The sequence below is a fragment of the Pavona decussata genome, unplaced genomic scaffold (assembly GCF_977016875.1).
Source record: "Pavona decussata unplaced genomic scaffold, jaPavDecu1.1 SCAFFOLD_383, whole genome shotgun sequence".
In the NCBI taxonomy this organism is placed as follows: Eukaryota; Metazoa; Cnidaria; class Anthozoa; order Scleractinia; family Agariciidae; genus Pavona; species Pavona decussata.
The window spans coordinates 168,477-193,328 of NW_028145756.1; the positions used below are offsets into that span (position 1 = coordinate 168,477).

The following is a 24,852-nucleotide window of genomic DNA, read 5'->3' on the forward strand; positions in this document are numbered from 1 at the left end:
TTTCTCCAATTGTTCAATCAGTTTGTCTTGTTTTTCATCAATTGTTTGTTTTGTTTCCTCTTGAGCTTTAATAATTGGTTTGAAAGTTTCTGATAAACCTTGTTGTAAATCTTGTTTATCATGCTTGTACTCCTTCAATGTATCTCTAACTTGTTTGGTTATTGTTCCAGCCTTAATCTTGGCTTCAGATAATTGTTTTAATCTTTGTAGATCCATTATATTATTAACTTATATAATGTATTGATATACATGGAAATCCCAAATTATGATAGACATGATAAAAACACTAATTTCAAAAGATTGTATGGTTACATGCCAAGTGACACGTTTCGGATGTTAATATGTGGTAATTCAGGATCTGGAAAGACAAATTTATTGTATCATATGCTGATGAAACCACTTTTGTATTATGATAGAATACATTTGTATGCCAAAAATTTGGAGCAACAAAAATACAAGGATATGCTACAAACATTGACTGATATATCAAATAGTGTCGGGTATAATGTCCTTGTTTGTAGCAATGATGATATAATTCCAGTGGAGGAATTGAAGGATGAAGATGCCCAGAAGATAGTAATATTTGATGACTTTATTTGTGAAAAAAACCAGAAACCATTGATTGATTATTTTATTCGTGGCAGGCACAAGAACTGCTCTGTTATTTATCTGAGCCGATCGTTCTACAAAACACCAAAAGATATTCGACTCAATTGCTCTCATTTCTGTGTCTATGACTTTCCTAGCAGCAATGAAAGAGGTCTGATATCCCGTGAGTTGGGTGTCGAAAAGGATAAATACATTAAAGCAACCAAAGAGCCATTTTCATTTCTATATGTTGATAAGCCCATGAAGAGAATTAACAGGAATTTTTATGGAACAATATAACCAAATGATATAAATGGGAATATTCAACGAACATAGTTCATCGTCTTCTTTCACAACGGTTCCTCTTCAAGGAGCTGCTGGGCCTCAAGGAATAGGGTTTAAATTAACCCCAAATGGAAATTATGATATACAAAACAAAAAACTTGTTAATGTTAAACAAGGAGCTGATCCCAATGATGTTGTCACAAAGAGCCAAATACAATTGTTGGATAATGCTCCTGGTGATGTGCGAGCTAATAAAGCAGTAATTTACAGCAACAGTGGAAGTGTTCATACCAATAGTATTTATCTACAAGACACGCCAGACGGTGCTGGCAGCTCCAATGATGTTCGATTATTGACTGAGCATCAGTCTTATGAAAACATTCATCTTAATATACCAGATTTGAAAAACTTTGATGGCCATGGTGGACGAGCTAAAAGCGAAATAATGGTTACATCAACAGAACAACATATTACTGGACGAAAAACATTTTTTGATATTAGTGTTTTAAAACCTGATAATAACGATCAAGCGGCGAATAAAAAATATGTCGATGATGAGATTAAAAAAATACCATCACCTGATTTGTCTACATATTTGAAAAAAGATGGCACTGTTGAAATGACTGGAAATCTGGATATGGGTAATCAACAAATTACTCATCTTGGAGCCAATATACAAAATACATATGATGTCGTTAATTTAGGTTTCTGTGATACAAAATATTTACAAAAAGTATCCAATAGTGACCTCGATATGGACAATCATAAAATCAAAGATATGGCTCAACCAACTGATGATAACGATGCTGTTAATAAACACTACGTTGATCATAACTTTCTCAACAGGTTAACACCCAATGCTCTTGGTGGTGAATTAGATATGAGAGGTCATAAAATAATCGTTCTTGGAAATCCTTCCAATCCCAATGATGCTTCCACTAAAGCATATGTTGATACAGAAATAGCTAAAATACCATCTGTTGGAAGTGATTTGAGTGTATATTTGAAAAAAGATGGAAGTGTTGCAATGACTGGAAACCTTGATATGAATAATAAACAAATCAAAGATATGGCTCAACCAACTGATGATAATGATGCTACTACCAAAAAATATTTTGATGACAAATTGGAGCAAAGTCATCTTGTCAGCAGCCATAAAACAAATGAATTCAAATATCTTACAGATACCGATGAAAGCAGTTCAGAATATAATATCACAGTGTATGGAATAGCTGCTTTCAATCAATCCCCACATCAGAATAAAAAAGCTTATGATATCATATTGATTAAAGACAGTGGAAGTAATGATTACAGATCAAGGATAGGTTTCAATATTTATACTCTTGCTATTGGAACATACACAATTGTGTTTGAATTCTACCCACCAGAAATGACTAATATTCAATTATCATGTACTGCTTCTGAAGCATACATCCACAAAGCTGTACAGCGTGATTTCACTGCTTATAGCAAGCTATTGGTTCAATTCAATAACAACAGCAAACAAACTCCAAATTACATCTATTTGACGATGCATGGAACAGCTACAGCGACTCCAGTACAATGTCATCTGGTTGTTTACGGTGTCAAAGATTGGTCAGATAGCGTTTATCCAGGAGTGTATGATGGCTTGGACAATGTCATGTTCGAATATAAAAATGGAGATATGGAGATGAAAGTCAATATGGATATGAATAATAAGATTATTTCTGGTTTATTAAATCCGATATTTGATTCTGAAGCAATGAATTTGGGTTATTTTACCAACTTATTCAAAACGAAATACACTGGAACTATTGCCAGTGGTGTTTTCCAAAGAACAAATCCAACAAATAATTTTCAAATCGCTGCTGATGGAAATAACTTTTTCAATCTATACTCCGTTGTTTTCCAAAGCAATCAACAAGTTGCAAATGCACAAATTTTGATAAATGGGAAAAAACAAGGTGAAACAACCAACACTGACACATACCACAGAATTGGAAACATAATAAGTGGAAGCAATACATTTGATTTGCCCAAATCAAGAAAATTTGTCAGTATTGATTCTATGTCAATATTGGATAGCATAGGAGCAGGAACTGCTGTTAATGGAACTTTTGAATTGAAAGTATTATACTCTGATTATTTTGAAAGATATCATGCTGACGATAAAAGTTGGTTGTCAAATATTGAAACTTCAAGTGTTGTTAACGGCAACATAAAAAATGGAGTTTTTGAAAATGTTCATGGTTTCCAATTTGGAACATTAGGCCCGGTTAAAATAAAAAATATTGTAATTAATACAAAAAATCAATACCAAGTTTCTTTTGTCGCCATTGCTAACAGTAAAACTTCATTTTCCCATTTAATACAATTTAATATGAGAATTGGGAGAAATTTCATAACTACAAATACAACAATCAAACCCATGATAATTCAAATGGGGATTTTTAAAAGAAGACCAGGGTTTACTTCTCCAACTTTGAACCAAGAAGTCACAGGAACTTTTGAAATTTATTTATCAACACTATTAATATAATGCCATACATTGAAGATGAAAATGGAAACCATATTCTTGATGATGATGGAAACAAAATTGAGTTCACAGTTGAACATGAAAATTTCCCAGATGGATACAAACACAGAGAATCTATCCATGTGAATGATGATGGTCATTTGGATACAGAAAACAGACATTTGGTGATAAAAGATGGACTTAATTCAAATCATGCAATTTCACTCCAACAATTAATAAACAACAATGAAGACATCATCAAACCATATATTGAAACACAAATACAACAAGCTCTGGCTCAGTTTAAAGCTCAACAAGCTCAGGAAGCTGTAACGTTTCTCAACAATCAAGTTGCAATGAGAATAGGAAGAAAAAGTGGTACAATACCAAAAACAAATTACAAATGGATAAAATTATTGAGTAAAGATGACATTAAAGGAATCAATACATTGCAAGAGATTATTGTGACAAACACATATATCAGGAGAAATGACAGATATCATCATTCCAAATCCGATTTGGTGTCATCATCATTTGATCAATTGGAATTCTTCTTTGATGTGTCATTTGAAAACTATTATTGCTACTTCAAGAATCATCCATCTGATTGGACAATGAAGTATTTTGTTGAATATATTAGGATACAATTACCTGACAATAATGATAAATAAAAATATTGTAATCAAATTGTATAATGAAAGAATTGTCAGAATTGCAAGAACACATTCGAACATCGATGATAGATTTTCACCGTAAATTGAGTCTTCCAATATTACCCAGACAGGAATGCATGATAAAAAGTATCGTAATATTCACATATTTGTATGAAAAACATTACAACACAGGTTTACCTGATGAAGTTTACAAAGAGTTAATTCATGATGGAATCGGATTAATTGGGCCTGGAGATGGATGGTTAACAGCTATTCTCCATCGATTATTTGGTTGGCAACCATATATCAGATCACATGGAATACTACATGATGCTTATGGCCAATTTTACAACAGATATCATCGTGACAAAGGATACATGTACACCATTAATGAGAAAAAAACATATCCTTGGATGAAAAAATGCATGTTTTTGGGTCAAATAACTGGTCTCTATTATTGCATCAAAAATAAGATAACCATATAATATATGCAAAAGAAGAAATTAATAATTGATTTCAATCATATTTCAAATCAATTATCAACAGAAGAAATTGATGAATTGAAAGCTTATTACATGACATATCACAAAAAGATGTGGATGTACAAAAGTGCATACAAAAGATTCAAAAAATGGGAATTCGCTGGTAATATTTCATCCATTGTATTTGCAACTGGTGGTATTGCATCATCGGTTGCAACCAGTGGAGCTTCATTATTGGCAATATCATCGGTGTCTGTCATAATTCAAGCTTATATGAAGCATAAAAAAGTTGAAATCAAACTTTATCAATGCCAATATGCTTTCCAAACTTATGGTCATTTATTAAATGAAATAAAAGAAATAATGAGAAATGGACATTTTGATAGAGATGATTTAACAAACAAGCTTACTCAAAATGATGATTTCATTTTGGATAATTCGCCGATTGTCGATAAATGGGGTAACAAATATGATAAAAAATATCAGATATTCACTTATGTTTGATTAATAATGTGCATGATTTGGGGGCCAATAATGTCCATAATTTTATCCCAATAAACATTGTATAATTTCATTGTTTTTTTGGATTTTGACAACTCAATTTGGGAAGAATCAATTTTCATCAATTGCAATATTCTATGCAAAAGATATTTCAAACTGATTATTCTCTTTCTTTTACCATTGATTTGTGGCAGTATTTTGTTTATTTCAACGAATATTTTATGAATTTTGAAATTGGTTGAACAACTGATTTCAATTTTGTTTTTCAAAATAATTTTATCTAATGTATGCGACAAATGGTATTTTCTATTATACACTGTTTTCTTGTATATTTTGAACAAATTGGCATGAAAATTGATATATTCTGTTTTGTATTCTTCACCAACAACCTGTCCACAAGCAACACACGTTAATTGACATTCCATGTTTTTCAAATTCTGTGATCCACAACAATCAGGCATTGATGGTTGTTTCTCAACTTTGGATTCATCATGATATCCACAAAATTCACATTCATCTTTGCAATGCAGGAATTGGCACAGAGATGATTCCACCTGCTTGGAAACATCTTTTGGTTTTTTCAAAATGGATTTCATTTTTGTATAAATATAGTATATAATATAATTACACAAAAATGTTTTCAAAAATATCTCATCACAAAAGATGATACAAAGTCTCCAAATCAAATATTTATCAAAAAATCAATAAAATCACAATTTTGACACAAGTTTTTGTCGCAATGTTTTGATCACAAGTTGATACTATCATTGGATAGCATAATGACCATAGGCCAATGAGTGTATTCCATCTGGATGCAAATATTGTTTATCATCAAAACATGACAACGATGTCTTGTTGATTGTGTAACTACCCAATTGATGATTGTTGCTGCGGATTGTTTTCATTTGGTGAAATAATTGTTTCTCATTGAACAACACATCTTTGTAATCAAAATGTTGAATATCATTTTTGATGACATTCTTTTTGATTCCTTTGGCTGTTTTTCCACCATTGTTGTTATCTTTGATATATGAATACATTTTGGATCTCAATCCCACAAATTCAGTAATGGGTACACCAGCGGCTTCATCTTTGAATTTTCCAATAACTTTTTTATTTGTGGAGTCATAAAATTGATGATTTGATGGATAATCCGAGTTATCAAACATTTCTTTTTTATTCCAAAAATCTTGATACACATCTTCGGCTTCAATTTCGTATGTCAAACTATCAGTATCCGTGAACAATAATTTGGCTTTGTTACCATATTTGTTTTTAACGAAATTGTAATGGAAATCGTACATCAATGTTTTGCTCAAATCAAGGATACACATACCAACATAGGCTGGTCTGTTAAGTGTCAACGATTCCTTTATTTTATGGACTGCAACCAAGTTTTCATTAAAGATTTTGCTATTGATGAATGTTGGTTTGGAAGTCATTTTCAATAATTGTTTCTCATTAGTCACCAGTTTAATGTCTTCCCGTTTTCTGATATTCTCCATTGTTTTACCGAAGACACTATTGTTCATCAGTTTGAAGAAATCTTTCTCAAAAGCATTCTTTGCATTAGTTCTTTGATGTGTATTGAAATCAATATATGCCTTCAACCAAGGACTTTGATTAAAGGATAATACACGGTGTATTTTAGTCAATTTCAAACCCAATTCACGATACAATTGCAGATTACGATAATGTAATACATATTTTGATTTGTTTGCCAATGTTGGAATCAGCTTTTTGACTTGTCCACTTGTTATTCCAAATTTTTCTGCAATTCTTTGGCAATAATCTGACAGCATATTTGGTGCCACTTTGATTTGTTCAGCGCCACATGGATAATCATTATGCAGGTCATGTAATTCATGAGGATATTCCAAATCAACTTCCAATAAATATCCAGTCTTATTATCTTTGGGAATCGTTTTCCAATTAATGTTTTTTATTTGCTGTTTATTCAACCATTTGAAATTCCCAGTTGGAAGATGTTGTGACATAGCCCAACCATAGAGATTGTTTGCATCCAAATACATGATATGTTTACTGGGTTCATTTGGATTCCAATTTTGCATGTATTTGTTGTTAGCTTTGCCGTATCTATTGGCTATGTAACTGATTCCTCCACGCATGCCCTTTTCAACAAATTGATACATATCAATATCCGTGATTAATTCAAGTTTGACTTCAGTCATTTTCAACATTGCATCCCAACTCAATCCTGGAGATGTGAAATAATGACATGGATCCAATCTATAGTATTCCAAACATGTTTTCCTGAAATTTTCAAAAACATCAGCCAGCAATAATACATCAGATTTGAGATATAAATCATGGTATTCGCCCATGGTTTTCAATTGAAATGTATTCCAAACATTTTGTGCATGACTGTATTCTTCATTGGAAATATGTTGGTTATTCATTTGACTGTAAAATTCATCTTTGGTTGGTAATTGAGTATCATTGAATTTATCAAAATTACTCATATAATCATACGAATAAACTCCTTTTTGTTTCATTAATTGTAATTTACGACCTTTGAAAACTTCACTGGTATATTTGAAGGCATCTTCTGGTAGATTCTTTACAAGATTTGCCAATGATTGATTCATAAACTGAAGACTGTCGATAAATACTAAATTATAACCCAACATGAATGCCATGTATTGTTCCATGTTATTTGGGATTACATTAATTTTGTGTTGTCTGGTTTCACCTTTTCTATCCACATAAGTATTGGTCTCAATAATTTTACCAATTTCTTGCATTATAAAATGACTATCATATCCTTTCAAATTATGAAATATTACAGGGATTTTGTTAGTTATTGTAAAATCCCTGTTACATTGATTATGGGCTGAGCCACGGAATTTTCCAGTAATATGGCAATGGTCTCTAACACGTCTATCATTTTTTGTGAATTGTTTGCAACAAATATGACAAGATGTTGATTTTTGGAATTTGTCTTCATCTTCTGGAGACATAACTAATGGTTTATTGAATTTGTATTTGATTGTATTGCGGCAATATTTGACTTCATCAAGCATTGCTTGCATAAATTTGTAAACAGCTTTTTCTCCACGATAATATTTTATTGGTTTTGAATATTTGTCATCATAGCAGCATACAACTTTGTAACCATAACCGCAATCAGTGTGTTTTTGATAAGCTTCAGTAAAAGATTGTTGGTTAGATTGATTACAACCATGAATTGGTTCAGTGATTGCTTCAAAATCAGCATAAATCACGAATGGCGCTTGCATTTGTTTATTAAAATTTTTGAATTCTATTTTGGAACCAACTTCGGGCATTTTGATTGATTGTACACCATTGATTTCAATACATACTTCCTGATGCTTGGTTAAAACTCGTTCTGATGAAAAACATTGCAAACAATGCATACAGAAATGTTTCTTATGTTGGGTTTTATTTTTACTAAACATGAATCGGTTAAAATCTTTGATAAGACAGTAATGTTTGTTTTCATCTTCTGAGATTAGCAATAGATTCATCACATTCTCAAACTTTTCTTTTGAAACATAAATTGGATAAGTTTGTTTGTTTTCATAACCAAAAACATTGATGTTGATACTGTTTTGGATTTCAATTTTGTTGTATTGTTTGATGGAAACAGGGAATTCAATGTTATCATAATTCAATTGTTTGACAAATGCTTTATCTGTTTTTTTGATTCTTTGTGGATTGTCATTTCGTGGATTTAAATGACGGACGTGACACCAACGAAAGCATTTATTGTCTTTATTCTTGAGATTAATCAATCCACTTTTGTTATGTTGTAGTTCAGTTGGAAGTTTAATGTAAGAACTTCCAGTAAGAGGCTGATATTTGATAATATTAATGTAATGTCCATTGATTGATTTAATTATCCAAGCTGAACCTTCACTAATCCATTTGTGAATATCATTCACAATTTGTTCAACATTAACATCCAAAGATTCTTGAAAATCATTGGCATTAGTTATTGTTTTTGGTTTACTATTAAAATATCCAATTCTGGAGACAGTTTGGTTTCCTTTTTGTTGTTCAAAATAAATTGTCAAAGTTTCAATAAATTTAATTCCTTTCATTTGAGTTAATAATTGTTTCATAAAATGAGCAATAGCTAATCTGGTTGAACTCATTTGTATCAAAGGATCTGTTTCATTTTTAATTCCAACTTCATAAGATTTGTTATATCCCTTGAATGCTCTTGCGACTTCTGTGATTTGAGTTCTTTGTCTAGGAATCGGAGCCATTTTCTTCATTCTTGGCTTCGGGACTGGTGTATCAGCAAATTGTTTTGGAGGAGGAATAATGTTGTTTCTTGGTTGAACAATTGGTCGATCTCTAAATTGAACAGGTGGTTTGATGATTGTATTCTCGTAATCTTTTACCATTTGTTTGACAGATTTTCGTGGATAGGGTATTGGTTTCACTTTCTTGGTTCTCGGCATTGGAACCGGTTTTTGTTTTTCCAATAATAATGCTATTAATTGATCTTTCGTCAATTTTGATAAATTAGATTCGTTCATTATAATATTATACGACAGATTATTTTTATTTTGTGATTCCAGATTTGCTAATGGATGAAGACTGGAGACAACATCCATGCCAGTCATCTGTTGAAGGACTGACGGCTTCGTTGATTTGTTTCTGTTTTGTGGCAACATAGGCCATAAATACCATTTTTTATCATGATATTTGTGGTCTATTTTAATTACCAATATTTTATTAATTATTTACAAGATTTTTTATGCAAATATTTACTTCCATTTTTTAATTGTTTGTTGCAGTTTGGGCATGTAAATGTTTTTTGCTGCCATCTTTTAGCTTGTTCTTTTTGATTCATTATTTTTTCTTCGTCAGTGTGTTTTCTTGGTCTGATGTTTGATGATTTCAAATAATTGTCTGGTAATTTTTCTTGTTCAATGTATTCAAAAATGTATGCTTGATGATTCATTTTGGAAATTGCCGTTTTACACAAATTTAATCCCTCGGCAACCATTTTAACCAATCCAGGATTAATTCCAAGATGTTCTTTTATTGAATACATACTATTAAAATAACTCACTTCTTTAGTTTCACAATTTGTTGCCTTAACACATTTCCGGTTTTTGTGATTATTTGCTGCAAATGCATAATCTCTTTTCTTTGCTGATTTCAAACAATTATCTTGTTGTGTCATCATTTGTAAATTTTTTATTCGATTATCATCTTTGATATCATTAACATGGTCAATAACCATTCCATTTGGTATTATGCCATGAAAACATTCCCAGATAAATCTATGAGCTATCACCGATTTTGTTTTTTTGTTATCTGTTTTAATAGTAAAATGATGATAACCTGTATGATTATTGCGCCCAATTAATTGATACATGGTTTTACAATTGAATACCTTTCCAGATTTTCGGGTGCAATAATTAGTATAAATTGGATGGATATAATATATTTTTCCATTAAAAATAATCGTATTTTCTGCTGGAATTTGCGATGATGGATTTTCACCAGCAGAAGAATTCATGTTTGCGTTGTCTATTTTTTTATTTTTCATTTCTCTCATACAATAATGTATTATACAAAATATCTCTTTAAGCTTAAAGGTAAAATCAAATTCATGTCCAAATTACCCTCCAAAAAGACATCAACCATTGTTGAATTCAAAACATAGCCAAACAACTCTTGTATTCATTGATGATTAATCCCTGTACAATGGAAAATCTTTGTCATCCAAATCGTTACACATTCTATAAAACATCTTATTAATTAACCTGTTTTCTGTGCGTGTAAACTCACAATCATTGTCTTCCATTGGTGGAAATTCCATTAATCTATTGACTGTTTGCAATTCTTCTTCAGAATATGAACTGATCAAAAATTCTTTTCTGGCTTTGTGCATGTGTTTCATATTTTCAGAGGCTGTAACCAATTGCAAATTTACAATTGAATTGTTCTGGCGATTGGAATCAATGTGATTTATTTGCAATCCAGGAGGAATATTTGTCTGGTTTACGGCCTCATAGACGAATCGATGAGCGGGGCATGTATTGTTACGTCCCGGAGAAATTATATAATAGCCATTCTCAGACAAATATCCTTTTCTAGGTTCTAATCTTTTTCGATTGATTATATAACCATCAACTGAGGCTCCGTAATTTTCAAATGTTGGATGTATAAAATATGTTTTATCATTGTGATCAAATTGGTTGTTCATATAAATAAGGTTACATAAAATTGAATAACCGGTTTAAACCAGTTTTGAAAAAAGCAAGGAAAATTTAGCGTCTCCGTTGCAGGAGTTTTAGGTTTTAGGTTAAAAGCTAAATTTAGGTTTTTAGGTTTTTAGGTTTTTGAAAACCGAGGATAAAAATTTAGGTTTTTTGAATTCAAAGGCTGAAATAGTATTTTATGTAGTTATTGGGGTGAGATAATGTGTGGTTTATGGCGTCTCCGTTGCAGGAGTCATTGTTGAATCAGATATGAATTCAGTGAAATTTTCAAAAGTGTGCCAAAAGCGGTAAATATCTAACTACTTATTTATGATTTGTAAGATTATATAATATTAGTCTTACAATACGCCATATAATTGAACAGGCAGGTAAGGCCTGAGGAAATTAAAAGCGGCAGTCAGGAAAAATCGAGTAAAATCTGAATTTTCTGGCAAAACTTAGCGGAGTCGATTTCATTCATCTTTTGTCCATTATAAGGTTGTAGTAAAGTAAGAATCATGGTGTGACTTAAGTTGATCAGAAACACTTGTGCCTTGAGAAAATCAGGAAAATCGATTGAAGCCTTGTGAACTGAAAAATAATTGAATTTAAAGCCGAGAAATCACCACTTTTAATTTTCTCCGTGTTTGTATTAGAATAAGCGTAGGAAAATCGGGATTCCTTATATGGGAAGACAATCTCTTTCTGATATGATACATGATGTATTTGTGGTTTTAATGATACCTGGCGAAATTTAAACAATTTAAAACCAGCAGCATATTTTTGAAAACAACGTCTTTCGTTAGCGCGCAAGGAGCAACCACCCCCCCCCCCCCCCCAAGGAAATTGGTTAAACAAAGCTACACCCCCCTTCCCCAGTTAGTCAAAAAACAGACCGATGACAACGAGAACATCAAAAATGGAATAGATTTAGTAAGCGGACCAATAACTTTGCACCTGCATCACACTTTTTGGTACATTTCTTTGCCGTCAGTGTACGCGGACTACCACGTAAAATTGCCTAATTTCATGTTTGAAGGAGAACGTAAAAAGACGACAACAAATTTTCCTTTCTCTTTTTGCAGTGAACGTGGAATCGGCCAGTAAGAATCTAGCCTGCGAACGCAGACGTATTTACGGCTGTCGAGATCGGCGGAGAGAATCTCGACAGCTGGAAATACGTCTGCGTTCGCAGGCTAGTAAGAATCCTTCCTCAGGAGAATTCGTCTAAAAATAAAAAAAAAAAAAAAAAAAAATAGCGCGCTTGAATTATAGCGATGAAGTTTTAAAAAAAACGCGAAGTCTCTTTATCGGTCATAATGATTTTGGTTCTTATTTCCGATTCAGAGGGAAGGAATGCCTTTGTTGCTGTTGTATTAAAGCCAAATGTCAGCGGAGGAAACTGTCAGGTAATAAACAAATTATTAAAGGTTGTGAAAATGAACTTGCAGAATTTAAGATTGATTGTTGCACGTTTTTTTTTAAATTATGTTTTGACACTATCGTTTAATTATTTATTTGTTTTTTTTTTCTCTTCCAAAAATTCTCGGGGGGGGGGGGGGGGGGAGGAGCTCGAGCTCCTCCTGCCTCTCCCCTGTTACGGACCTGTTCAACATGATATACCAGCTGCTTATCTAAGATAACGAACTCTTTGTGACAACTTCTACGCAAAATGACTAACCAGGCTACAATCATACGATATTGACGTTAGAGCGGAAAGCAACATCAACTCAAAAATACAAAAACCTTACAGTGACTTGAGATTGTTCAGACCTCCAAAGGCATTGCCGTCAATATATTTGATCGCGTTGTTATGGAGAAACCTAAAAAAAAATAAAAAAAATTATATTAAGCTAAAAGTAGGATGCGCTTGTTTTGACAACGAAGGTAAGGATTATTCATATTAAGACGATGTTTGGCACAGAGATTGTGTTGATAAAATCTGTATTTGACATACCCACCCTTTTTTTAAAAAACGCGGCAGGCAAGTTTGGCAACGAAAAACCTTTTCAAAATGTTGGCTAAAGTTAAAACTAGTTGTATTTCTGGTTAAAAAAAGTAATTTGAATTACGAGTGGGAGATTGTCATAATATGCTATATTCTTTCGCGTGCGTAATCTATGCAGTTTCAATGAGGTTTATTATTCTAGAAAGGTGTTATAGCCTTAGTTGTAAGATGTAGGACCGCAGTCAAGAACTCTGGCGTTGTGTTGTTATAACATTCTTCTTGTGTTGTTATAACATGGTGGTAGCGCGTGTTTAACTCTGTATTTGTCGTTGACAACATAAACCGTCTACGATGCCAGGAGATGAAGAAATTTCTGCTGTTCAAGCCTCGGTGGAACAACCTCAAACGTCGCAATCCGACAATGTTTCACGAGATCTTACCGCCCAGGGCTGAGTTGCTCGAAGCATGGTTAGCGCTAACCATTGGTTAAGAGGTATTAAAACCTATAAGTTGTCATGGCATTTAACCCAGGTTAGCGCTAACCATGCTTCGAGCAACTGGGCCCAGGCATTTAGATTTGAGGACTACAGAAGAAATCACTGAGAATTGGAAGCTGTGAAAAGAGAAGTACAACACTTATTTCGTTATTTGTCGGTTAGAAAGGGAAAGTACAGTCCCGAGTATCAGCTTGAAATGTTCAAGCACGCAATCGGCGACGATGGCCTCAAGGTGATCAAAACCTTCAGTTATACCGAAGGGGAGAACGTGAACGACTGGCGTGTAGTCATCGGCAAGATGGAAAGGAACTGCATCGGTGAAGTAGACGAGATCTACCAGAGATACTGTTTCAACAAGAGGGACAAGCTTTCAACGGAAACGGTTGACAATTTCGTCGCTGAACTGAAAACCCTGGCAAAGACCCACAATTTTTTCGATTGTTTGCGCGACAGTCTCATACTCGATCGGACACATTGGGAATCAGGAGCGAGGAAACCAATAAATAGCTTCTCAGGATAAGAGAACTGACCCTCAATAAATGCGTTGATGTATGTCGGAGAGAATAGGTTACTGCCGGTTGACAGCGTTAGTCAAGTCAAGACGAAGAAAACAAAACCGAATAAAGTCTCAGATGGAAAGTCAAATGCGCAATAGAAGAAGATCTCCTGTAAGTTTTGCAGGTATGAACATCCACCCCGAAAAAAGGATTGCCCTGCGTTGTGAAAGACGTGTAAACGGTATAATGGAAATAATCGTTTTGCCAGAAAATGCACCAGGAAAAAAAATCTGTGAACAATGATGATGATGATGATGATGATGATGATGATAATGATGATGATGATGAGGATGATGACAATATTGAAAGCGAAGAAGGGCTTGAAGATATCATAGTTGTGAGGATACAAGCCGTGAGAGAAAGAGCTGTATTCGCAGAGATGTTGGTCAAGCAGCGACCAATATGATTCGAAATAGATTGTGGTGCAAGCGCTAAGATCTTATCTCTCAAATATGCCGAAGGCGAGGAGCTCGCTTGGTGGAATTGTACCAAGTGTTAAGGCTATTCCTCAACATTAGTCGCTGATCCGCTCCGTTCCAGGTTTTTTGTAGTTGCGTAAGACCATAATGCCTTAATTAGTAGCGTGTCTTTTTTCCAAAAGCATGTAGTCACGCGCTCGTGAACAATGTGTTCTGGTTGTGATTTCTTACCTCTTACCGTGTCGTCTCAATTATGTGGTAAGGTTGTTAGCTTGTTTTATGTTATCTGAATTTTGCTTTTGGAGAGTAATTTTAGCTGTTGTATTTTATGTAGGTTATTACAGCTTGCCATAAGCTTGTAATCCAGGATGAGATTCGACTCGGTTTGTTTTGCTGTCGTGAGCAAGAGATATTTTTTTTCACTGTGGTTTCATCGCTTTATATGTCCGACCCGGACACCAAGGACACTCTTCTTTTTGCAACGACGATAAGGATTATTCATGCAAAGACGACGCTTGGCACGTGGATCGTGTCGACAAAATCTGTTTTTGACAAGCCCGCCCTTTTCTAAAAAATGCGGCAGTCAAGTTTTGCAACAAAACGCGTTTTGAAAATGTTGGCTAAAGTTAAAACTAGTTGATTTCTGGTGAAAAGAAAAAAAAAGGTCATTTGAATTACAAGTGGAATATTTTGGAGAATAAAGACAATGTACGCAAGTTAAGAAGTTGCGAAAAGAAAGCTGGTGTCTGACATGGGTCAAAAACATGACCCTACGCACAGCAAGGAGACACAAAACAAGCCAGGAAATTTGTCGGGATCATACGTGACACGGTCCATAAAGGGGTCAGTGGATCAGTACTGAAAGCTGATCGTGACGTTTGGGCAAAGCTAAAACTGATTACCTCAGTTGATCCTTGGTGGTTCTTTTCGGCTCTTAATTTCCAAGACGTTTACTCCTCGCTAAACAAGGGCCGAGGGCCCAGGCGTGGCGAGGTTAATAAATTTGTCGGGCGCGAATTCGAACGAAAAATATATTTCTATCTATCGTTGGAGGTGTCCGTGCTGTTGCCTGGCAACAGTGTAAGGAAAGTTTGATTGATTTCAGACAAAGGGAAGGTTACTAGGCACCAACGGGTTGGAAAACAGGCTGGCGTCAGACGAAACTCGTGTTTATTCATTGAGGGCTGAACGTGCTTATTCATCGAACAGTTAAAAATGTTTACTATTGGTGAAACACGACCAAATTGTGATGCCAATGAAACACAGGAGGACACACAAGGGACAAGACAGATTCGCCGAGGGAGATTAAACAACGAAACTCAGCGTGAGCAGCGATGAAGAAGGAGACATCAGGAACCAAAAGTACAGGGTAAAGACAAATGACAAAAGACAGCATCACTTTGAATCATTCATCCCACATAGCCCTAGCTTCACGAGTATTTTCGATTCGCGTATTTGTATTTTAAATGTTTGGGTATGAAGTGGTTAGCTTAGATGCAAAACTAAACCTCATTTAACCCAAAGCTCCATATATGTGGCTGAAAGAAGCAGTTTCTAATAACAATTGCTACAACAGTTGTTATTAGAAAGTACTGTGACGGATGCAGCCCTGAGGCAGTGTCATCTCTGAGGAACTTGACGAACGTATAATAAAACGTTTACTTACAATAATTTGAGGGACGTGTTGGCAAAAGCGTGTGCATGGATGTAGCTCAAGCTGTTGTGTACAATCATCCTGGTAAACAAATTCAAAGGAGAAATCAGATAGAGGGCCACAAGTTTATTGCTAATTTGAGATGAGCACTGAGTGCTACTCTCTTTAAGGTTACCCGATACCTTCAGAGGTGTCTCGCGTTTAAGCGATGTAGCGCGTCCATTTTAAACTGTAGATACCTAAACCTCTATATCAAATTAAAGCTTATAGAACTGACTATCAAACCATACCAAGAATTTTGAAATAAAATAAATTGTCGCATTTTTCACGACCTCTAAATGCAAGCGTCAGAATCACCTTTTTAAAGCTACAAGTCAAAGTGAATTTTGTTTTTTGCTAATTTAATTTGCTCCTCAGTTTTGCGGACCCAAAGCGCTGAAAAAACGTGTCTGCGTTTTGCCATATTCAATCGCTGTGAAAAGTTATAGAGCATTTTCGAAATAGAATGAAAAGAATGTGGAGTAATCGTACAAAAATCGCTCTCGGAGAAAAGATATTTCGAAAGAAAAAATTTGCAGACACGTTTTTGTTGTTTATATATTAACTTGCTACTGTCCAAATTTGAAGGCAAACGAACAAATTCCTTTTGAGTTTTAGCTCTTTGAAGTGGCTCCTCCAAGTGAAAAAAAATTATTCTAGAAAACAGCGCTAAAAATTCGGCAATTCATTTTATTTCAAAATTCTTGGTTAGTTGAATAGCCAGGTCTATAAGCTTTAATTTGACATAAGGGTTCAGGTATCTATAGTTTAAACCGGACGCGCTACATCGCTTGGACGCGGGACACCTCTGAAGACACCTCTGAAGGTACCGGGTAACCTTAAACAAACGACTTAAATGCTATAATGTGAGTTAAAGTAGATTTAATCTTCACAAAGACTGAAATTCATCTTCACAGTTCAACGAATAAGTAAAAATATTGATCGACTAAAATTACGAATCAAAATCGCTCAGAAAATACGTTGGACGATTGCAAATTATTAGAAACTAGTCTTCATTCCAGTTAAGATCTCAAAATATATTCTCTGCGCACAGTTCACTTTTTCCAGCCTCAGCCTCAGCCCTAATTCCCTATACTGCAGCCGATTCACAATTCATACCCAACAAAAATCCTCACCTTCCAGCTCCTTATATTAAGAAATGAGAAACTCACAGTATCTGCAAGTTGTTAAGCCCAGCAAAAGTGTGGCGGTTGATTCTTGAGATGTTATTAAAGTTCAGAAGCCTTGGAAAAATAAAGAAATGAAAAATATTAACATAATGAGTCAAGTTTTGCGCCTCATTTATTTGCCGCAATAATCTCAATAAGCTCAATCGATATGGGGCCCAAATCCAAAATAGACCCTAAAACTAAAGTTGCTCTGTGCTTTACTAAAAGAAACAAAACAGGTAGAAAAAAGTTACAATAAATTCCCTTACAAATTCATTAATTCACTGCAGCCAGAAAATGCATAATCTGGCAGAGACTTCAGTTTGTTGGAGGACAATTCCCTGGAAATAGAAGAAAGCAGTGTGTTAAAAGTACGAGTAGTAGTACGAGTAGATTTTCTAAAGTTAATAAAAAAATGAACGTAATTATTTGATCTTCCGAACAGTTTCGGAAGTAACTGGATATTATAGCCGAAAACTCCGGTTGGATTGGAAATGAAGGCCCAATCACAAACAAGCTTCTGATATGGCCTCGCCTCAAAAAGCAGTACCCAACGAAGCTTTTACCACAAGCGTGACAGGGATAATAAAAAAAATAATGCAATAATGATAAGGGGTAAGGAACATTTCATCCGGTTGAGAAAAAGGAAACTCCAGCCAACACAATAAGCGATGTTTAAAGGTGGGTTAGAGATGATCTAGAATTTGAGATCAGAGAAGATTAAGCGAGAATGGACCGAGTAACACCAGAGTTGAAAACTTTGATCAGATGTTTTAAAAAAACTTTTAATTTTGGAATTTAACGAAACACTGAGTTTAAATAGAGATAAAAAAAAAAAACAACTTTGCACAAGGGCAGAAGTGTCAAGACATGCTCGCGTCTACATATACGCGTCTGCAAAGCAAAGATTTGAAAAGTCTGGCAAAAAAGGTTGAAGCGACTTACATCTGGCCATTTTCATTGCCCAATCAGGTTGGAGAACGTGACTAATTTTACCAGATATTTTCTCGGAAGCCAAACATTTGGGTACGAGATTACATGCACAGTTTAATTTGTAAATTTTTTAAAAGCACTTCTCTTCGCCCAGAAGTATCTTTTTCATCATCATGAATGCGTGCGATATACCAGATGAGATCATGAACACAGTACAGTAATGTACCATAATTTTGAACGTGAAGTTCTGGACGAAAGTAAACTGGCAGGCTAGTTTAGAACAACATCTGCTGTAAAGCATGGCTGCATCATTTCGGGGTTCCTCCTAGTAGCTTACTGGGTCATGTGAATAGCAACAGAAGGGAAACAGACTGAAATTCGAAGGAACTTCAAAAGCTGTTAGCACTCATCTAAGAGGACCGAGTGGCAGATCAGGCAGGGAAAGAAGAGTATCAGTAGTCGGGGGGGGATGTTTTAGTCCGGATTTTCGAGGTGGTTTCTCATTAATCTGAGGTGGTATACATTAACGCGGATGACGTCACCGCCTATTGCCTTGCTCACTCACTATAGGATGACGTCATATTTTATTTTAGCCTTACCAACAGGTTATAAACTGGTTTGACAGGTTTATCAATGATGTCATGCTCTATTTTTAACTTATGGCAGTCATGGGCGGTATCACCGGTTTACAGGTTTTTGAAGTTATTTTTGGATACATGACATCATATAGTACATACATACATACTTTATTGTATAGCTCCTCTTTGGAGGCCCTTCCGCCATACGTGAAAATAAAAATAATAATAATGAAAACTATTTACAATCGCTCTTATCGAAGTTGGGCACGCGAAATTAGCGGTCTCTCGATGAGCGTAGGCCAAAACGAGGCTATCGGGCCAAGCTCGCCCCGAAGTACAAGAAAATATTAGAGACTTGGAATACGTAGTTTGACATTTACTAAATATTTTTTCGTCGTTTGAGTGTCTTTATCCATGGTTAAGCACTGCATAGCTTTTGGATGTCAAAATCGAAGTTCCAAACCGAAATGCAAGAACTTGTCATGGCATTCACTTCCGCTGAGGAGAAAAACATTGCTGGCACAATGGCTCGTGAAACTACGTCGAGAGAACACTCCAATAACTAAAAACTCTTACGTTTGTAGTCAGCATTTTGAAGCCAGTTGCTTTACAAAACCACCGGGAGGACAAAAAACTCGTTTAAAGCGAGGCTCCGTACCGACGAAGTTTATTTTTAGCACCGAAAAACCAAAGAGGAAAAAGCCCACTGAAAGAGCAACGATAATCACGAACAAAGGGAAAACTGTGAAATCACTGCATTCATTGTTCGAGTCGAAAAACATTGAATTTGGTGAAAACAACGCCGATTTGTTATCTAGTTCAGATGGTGGAGGAACCGAACATCTAGAAAATGAAGATTTATTTCTAACTGGACCTGAAAACTGGGAACAAAAACTTAAGTTGAAGGATGAAGAAATCTCGTGTTTACTTGAGAAATGGCAGGCTAAAGAGCGTCAGTTGAACAACAAAATACAAGAGCTGGGAAAACAACTTGAAGAAGAAGGAAGTGCCAGGAAGGAGCTGGAATTATTAGCTAAGAAGAAAGCCTTCAGTATCGAAACTGTGAAGGATAATGATAAATTATTTCGGTTTTGCACTGGATTCGAAAACTATGAAGTGTTTTCGATGGTTCTTGACTTTCTTGGGAGAGAAGCAGCAACTCACTTAGACTACCAAAACACCCAAAATGTAAGAGAAATCAAAAACAAATATAAACCTGGACCAAGCAGGACTTTGACTGTTGAGGATAAATTTTTTATGGTGCTTTGTCGTTTGAAAGTTGGCCTACTAGAAGAAGACTTATCAGCTAGATTTGGAGTGTGCCAAAGTGTAGTATCTCAGATTGTTAATACCTGGATCAAGTTTATGTTCTTCAGATTCAAAGAACTTGATACATTTCCCTCAAGAGAGATTGTTAAATTACACATGCCTGAATGCTTTAGCAAGAAGTATTCATCAACTTCTCTAATAATTGATGCTACTGAGATATACATAGAAAAGCCAAACAACCCAGAAGCCCAAAAGGTAACATTTTCTTCATACAAAAATACCAACACCTTGAAAGCCTTGGTAGGTATTGTACCAAAAGGAGGGATTTCATTTGTGTCAACCCTGTATGGTGGCAGCATTTCTGACAAGGAACTAACCCAAAAGTCAGGACTTATGGAGAAACTACAGTATGGTGATGTTATAATGGCTGATAGAGGTTTTAACATTCAAGAGATGCTGGCAATTAAAGGGGTAAAAGTGAATCTTCCTCCATTCATGAATGAGTCAGGTCAATTTAGTGAAAGTGAACTACTGGAAACAAGAAGGATTGCATCTCTGAGAATCCATGTTGAAAGGGCCATGGAAAGAATAAAAAACTACCATATTTTAGACTTTGTCCCCATAACATTGTGCAGGAATGGTGTTATTGATATGATATTTTTTGTGTGTGCAATGTTATCAAACTTTCTCCCACCATTAGTAGATGGTTAGCAATGACAATGATATTTTTGACTTAGGTAAAGTAAAGTAGAGTAAAGTAAAATTGCCTTCATTAAATCTATAAGACAGTAAACAGCAGACTGTGTATTCAAATAATGGTTATTTCATGAGAATATTCCATCAGTACTTTATAAAAATATAACAAAGGGTACAACTGTACAACAGATGAAGTTTGTGCACAGCCCATAACAACTCAGTGTAGTTCAAATGTTCCTCTCTAAATTAGCCTTTATAGTGCAGCTCTTAATCCTTTGAAAAAATGTAAAATACTTTTCACTCTCTACTCAGTGAGAAATTTTAACGCATGTGCACAATAAATTGTTTGAATGACTCCATTTATGTCTATTGATGTCCTAAGTAGGCACAAAATATGTAAAATTTTAGAATTAGTTGCTTGACTTCAGTCATTTCAACTAATTAATTTACTTAGTCTTGGAAGTCCATCAGCTAGTTCCAGAGAGATGTGATTGTCATAAAACTGTTCCAGCTTTGGGATTACATCAGAAAGAAATCTACTGTCTTTCTTAACATGTAAAATAATTAGATTAACAGTGTCAGATAGTACCAGATCAGTCCAGGAACACCCCGTACATAACATCAGCTGCTGGACTTGATAGTAAAACTTGTGATTCTTGTTGATCACCAACCCATGACTGCTATCTTTACATATACCACGTTTACATACTGCCTCCTTTAGAGATAAGTCACCTGGGAAGATTCGCTTTATCTCCACTAGTCCCCCATCTACCTCCCCATCTGGAGAGGCCCCAAGGAAGGGATGACTGAGACATTACAAAACCTGTCTCACTGACTTTGCAATCCAGTTTGTCTTCATATAGTCGTAAGATCTTCTTTTCATCTTTTAGTCCCTGCTTCATCTTATTACTTTGGTACTGTTTGTTATCGTGAAAGATTTCCTTCATTGCTTTTGTTGGACTTGTAGGAGGCTTGAGTATAGCTCGCTTGCACTGAGAGGCTGTTATGCGAACACGTCTATGTGCAAACCATGCTTGACAATTACTTTGAGATTTTGTAGCTACTGAAATGTTCCGTCTCTCTTGATCACTAACCATAAGGTTTCTCTTGATTCTTTTTGCTCGGTCAAAAATCTCAGTGAGTGAGACAGGGTGCTCTTTAATTGGTGAAATAATTTCATTTTTTGTTTGGTACAATTTTTCATCTGACAGCAAACAAAAGAAACCACAATTTGGTTTTAACCTCTTGATATCATCAAGAAGTTCTCTGTTGACCTTTTTTGGATCATTGTTCCTTTCAGATGGACGTCTAGGATCATTCAAAGGTTTGGCAGTGTTCCTTTCTTCTCTTCCATAAATCTTTTTTCTAAAAATCAATTTTATATACTGACTGCGAATCAAGTTTCCTCTTTCTCGGTTGGTTCCACGTTTGCAGTCTTGAGGTACATGTCTCAAATTCCCGTGTACACCTCAGTCTCACAAATTCTTCAAGTGCATAACAAAGGGCGGCTATGTGTTTACAAGAACCAAGTGGACCTTTGCCAGCTGGGCAGGGGCAGCTAGCAAATGCGATATCACCTTCATGTTCACCATCATTACACAGTGAGAGTTTTACATTATACCTCAAGTTTTTTTTTCATTTCAGGTAGGCAGTCGCATCGGAAATGTACTTTGTCATTGTCACGAGCGAGTTCCAGTTTTTGGATGTGTCCATGTCGAAACAAACCGAAAGCTTTGGTGCTGACGTTCTTGTAGTCTTTGTTGGACTCGTTGTCTTTGGCTTTTCTTTCAATGAAGTAGGAAACGATGTTTTGCATATTAAATCCAGGGACATCGTTCTTCGCGTCAACAATAGAAACCCATTGAACAGATCCAGGAAACTCACAAGTGGTCGTTGTGAAGGACGTCGTTTGATCCATTATTTGTTTACTTGATGTCAAGTGTTGCCATTTGTCCGTAAAATTTTCCTCCCACCCATTCTTGATATAGCTGACGACCCTGCGGAAAGTAAAACAGATTAAAATAGAACTTATACTTTCAAATCAAACCGCTTTAGGCAATGACACTGGGAAATAAATATTGCAGTCCTTAATACCTTTGAGATAGCTCAGCCTTCGTAGCGTCCGACGGCGCACTACCATCTTTTGCTGTTCCTTTCCGGTATGATAACCATTCCTTTAGTCTTTCTTTAGTCAGGTGCCGTGGGCAATTACCACTGAGTAACTGGACCTTCTCTTCAGCGGAAAAAAAGGCCGATTCTGGAAGATTTTGGGTGATATTTACACTCTCCATAGGTTTTCTCTTACTTTTTCTTGCAAGTTCGACCCGATAGCCTCGTTTTGACGTCTGCTCATCAAAAGACCGCTGGATTACTTAAGCGGCGTACTCAACCTCGATAACAGCCATTTGGATGATAATATAGAGAGAAAGAAAAAAATACGATAAGCTCCAGGATCTACAATTTCTAAGCTAAAGAATCTGCATTCGGAAGTCTGATTATAAAAAACAAAAAAAACAAAAAAAACAAATACGCGCGACACCCACGCGTGTGTCTAAGAAAAATAAAGGCACATAACTACAAATGGCCCGTTAATGGTTTGTCTCCTTTTGTCCCTTTTGGTATGGTTTTGGCCTTTCAGGCCTGTGTTTGGCCTATTCTGACACTCTATAGAAGCTGACTTTTACCGAAAACTCGGATATATTGAAAAATATTTGTCGTTTGTGTTTCTCGCCTAAATTAACTTAGCACCTTTCCCGCCTAATGACTAAAAAAGATTCGTTTCAGGTTGAACTTTGTTGAGGATTAAAGAGTTAATACAGTTTTTTGTTGTCTTTGTTCATTACAGCGCTCGGATTAAGAATGTTCCGGTTCATAAATTCCTTGCTCCTAAATTCTGCGTGTTAAAACACACACACAGATGTTGCAATATGTATATCACATTAAAGTCGGTTATGTTTGATGTTGATGGCTGTCTACCTTTACTTACGTTAACAAGGGTCAATGCGCTTTTGGCTTTCAGATCAAAGACTTAAGTTCTTGTGCAACCTCTCTTCACGGTCCGTTAGCCACTAATTATGCAGAAGCAGTGACTTAAACCAAAACCTACATTTGCATAAAAACTCTACGGAAAAAGCCAATTAATTTATCATAAACAATAGACAGCTTAAGTTCATAGAAATAATCAATTAAAACACAATCAAAACACGCGACTACTAAATGCTTGCTATTAAACAACGCACTTTTCTTGAGAGACCTGAAACGAACTTTATTGCCTTTTAATAGAGAATAAAAAAAATATAAAATTGTTTAACTACCAGAGATTTTGAAGGAATTAAGGTAACTCTCAACTCTATATCCGAATCGCCGAGTTTGCTTTCGTATGTTTATAAAAGTCATCTGTTCCTATGCCTCAGAACGGGTTATGTCTGATTTAATTGTTGCTCTTTTAAGGGAATATATTGGTTCCATTACGGCAACTTAACGTGGACAGCGGTATCGTTATCTGTAAACGTTTTTACCACGATGTCTAATTGGCGGCAAGAATATTAAGGATAATTCTAAGGATAATTCAAACAGCGAATCTCAATTTTCTTTTCAAATAGTTGAATGTTATGATGACACTTGTGCTTGTCTTTTTGCACTAAAAAAATGTTACCCTCATTGAAATGGTTGTGTAAAGATGCAATAGATTGTTAGTACTTATCCGTTAATGAGTTTATTTTCTAGAAAAATGATTTTCCAATGATTCAATTGGTAGCCTATTGGCGTTGATGCAATTTCTGGAAATAAATGCCAAAAGGAGCCCTGTTGATGCTTTTGAATGTTAATACATATGCAAATGTCGTTCTTGGAGGTTTCTTTCGCGTAACTGAAGTTTATTT

The 24,852-nt window shown here is 35.2% G+C and overlaps 2 protein-coding genes and 1 pseudogene across 3 annotated transcripts in view; 1 reads left to right on the forward strand and 2 right to left on the reverse strand.

Annotated features, from left to right (window-relative positions):
* LOC146451822 (uncharacterized) overlaps positions 1 to 24,852 on the reverse strand; it is a 137,997-nt gene that overhangs the window by 31,616 nt on the left and 81,529 nt on the right. The window contains exons 13-16 of the mRNA XM_085098578.1: positions 17,765 to 17,836; positions 17,499 to 17,570; positions 16,300 to 16,368; positions 12,964 to 13,035 (exon numbers count right to left, since the gene is read on the reverse strand). Coding sequence (XP_084954704.1) covers positions 12,964 to 13,035; positions 16,300 to 16,368; positions 17,499 to 17,570; positions 17,765 to 17,836 — 285 coding nt within the window. The remainder of the gene's footprint in view (positions 1 to 12,963; positions 13,036 to 16,299; positions 16,369 to 17,498; positions 17,571 to 17,764; positions 17,837 to 24,852) is intronic.
* On the forward strand, positions 19,345 to 20,997 carry LOC146451824 (uncharacterized). Its single transcript, XM_085098581.1, has one exon. The coding sequence runs from the start codon at positions 19,421 to 19,423 to the stop codon at positions 20,984 to 20,986; it is 1,566 nt and encodes a 521-aa protein (XP_084954707.1). The 5' UTR covers positions 19,345 to 19,420; the 3' UTR covers positions 20,987 to 20,997.
* LOC146451825 (uncharacterized) lies at positions 21,394 to 23,337 on the reverse strand (annotated as a pseudogene). Its single transcript, XR_014859914.1, has 2 exons — positions 23,066 to 23,337; positions 21,394 to 22,968 (listed from the first exon to the last, which is right to left on the reverse strand). The product of XR_014859914.1 is annotated as an uncharacterized LOC146451825 (transcript).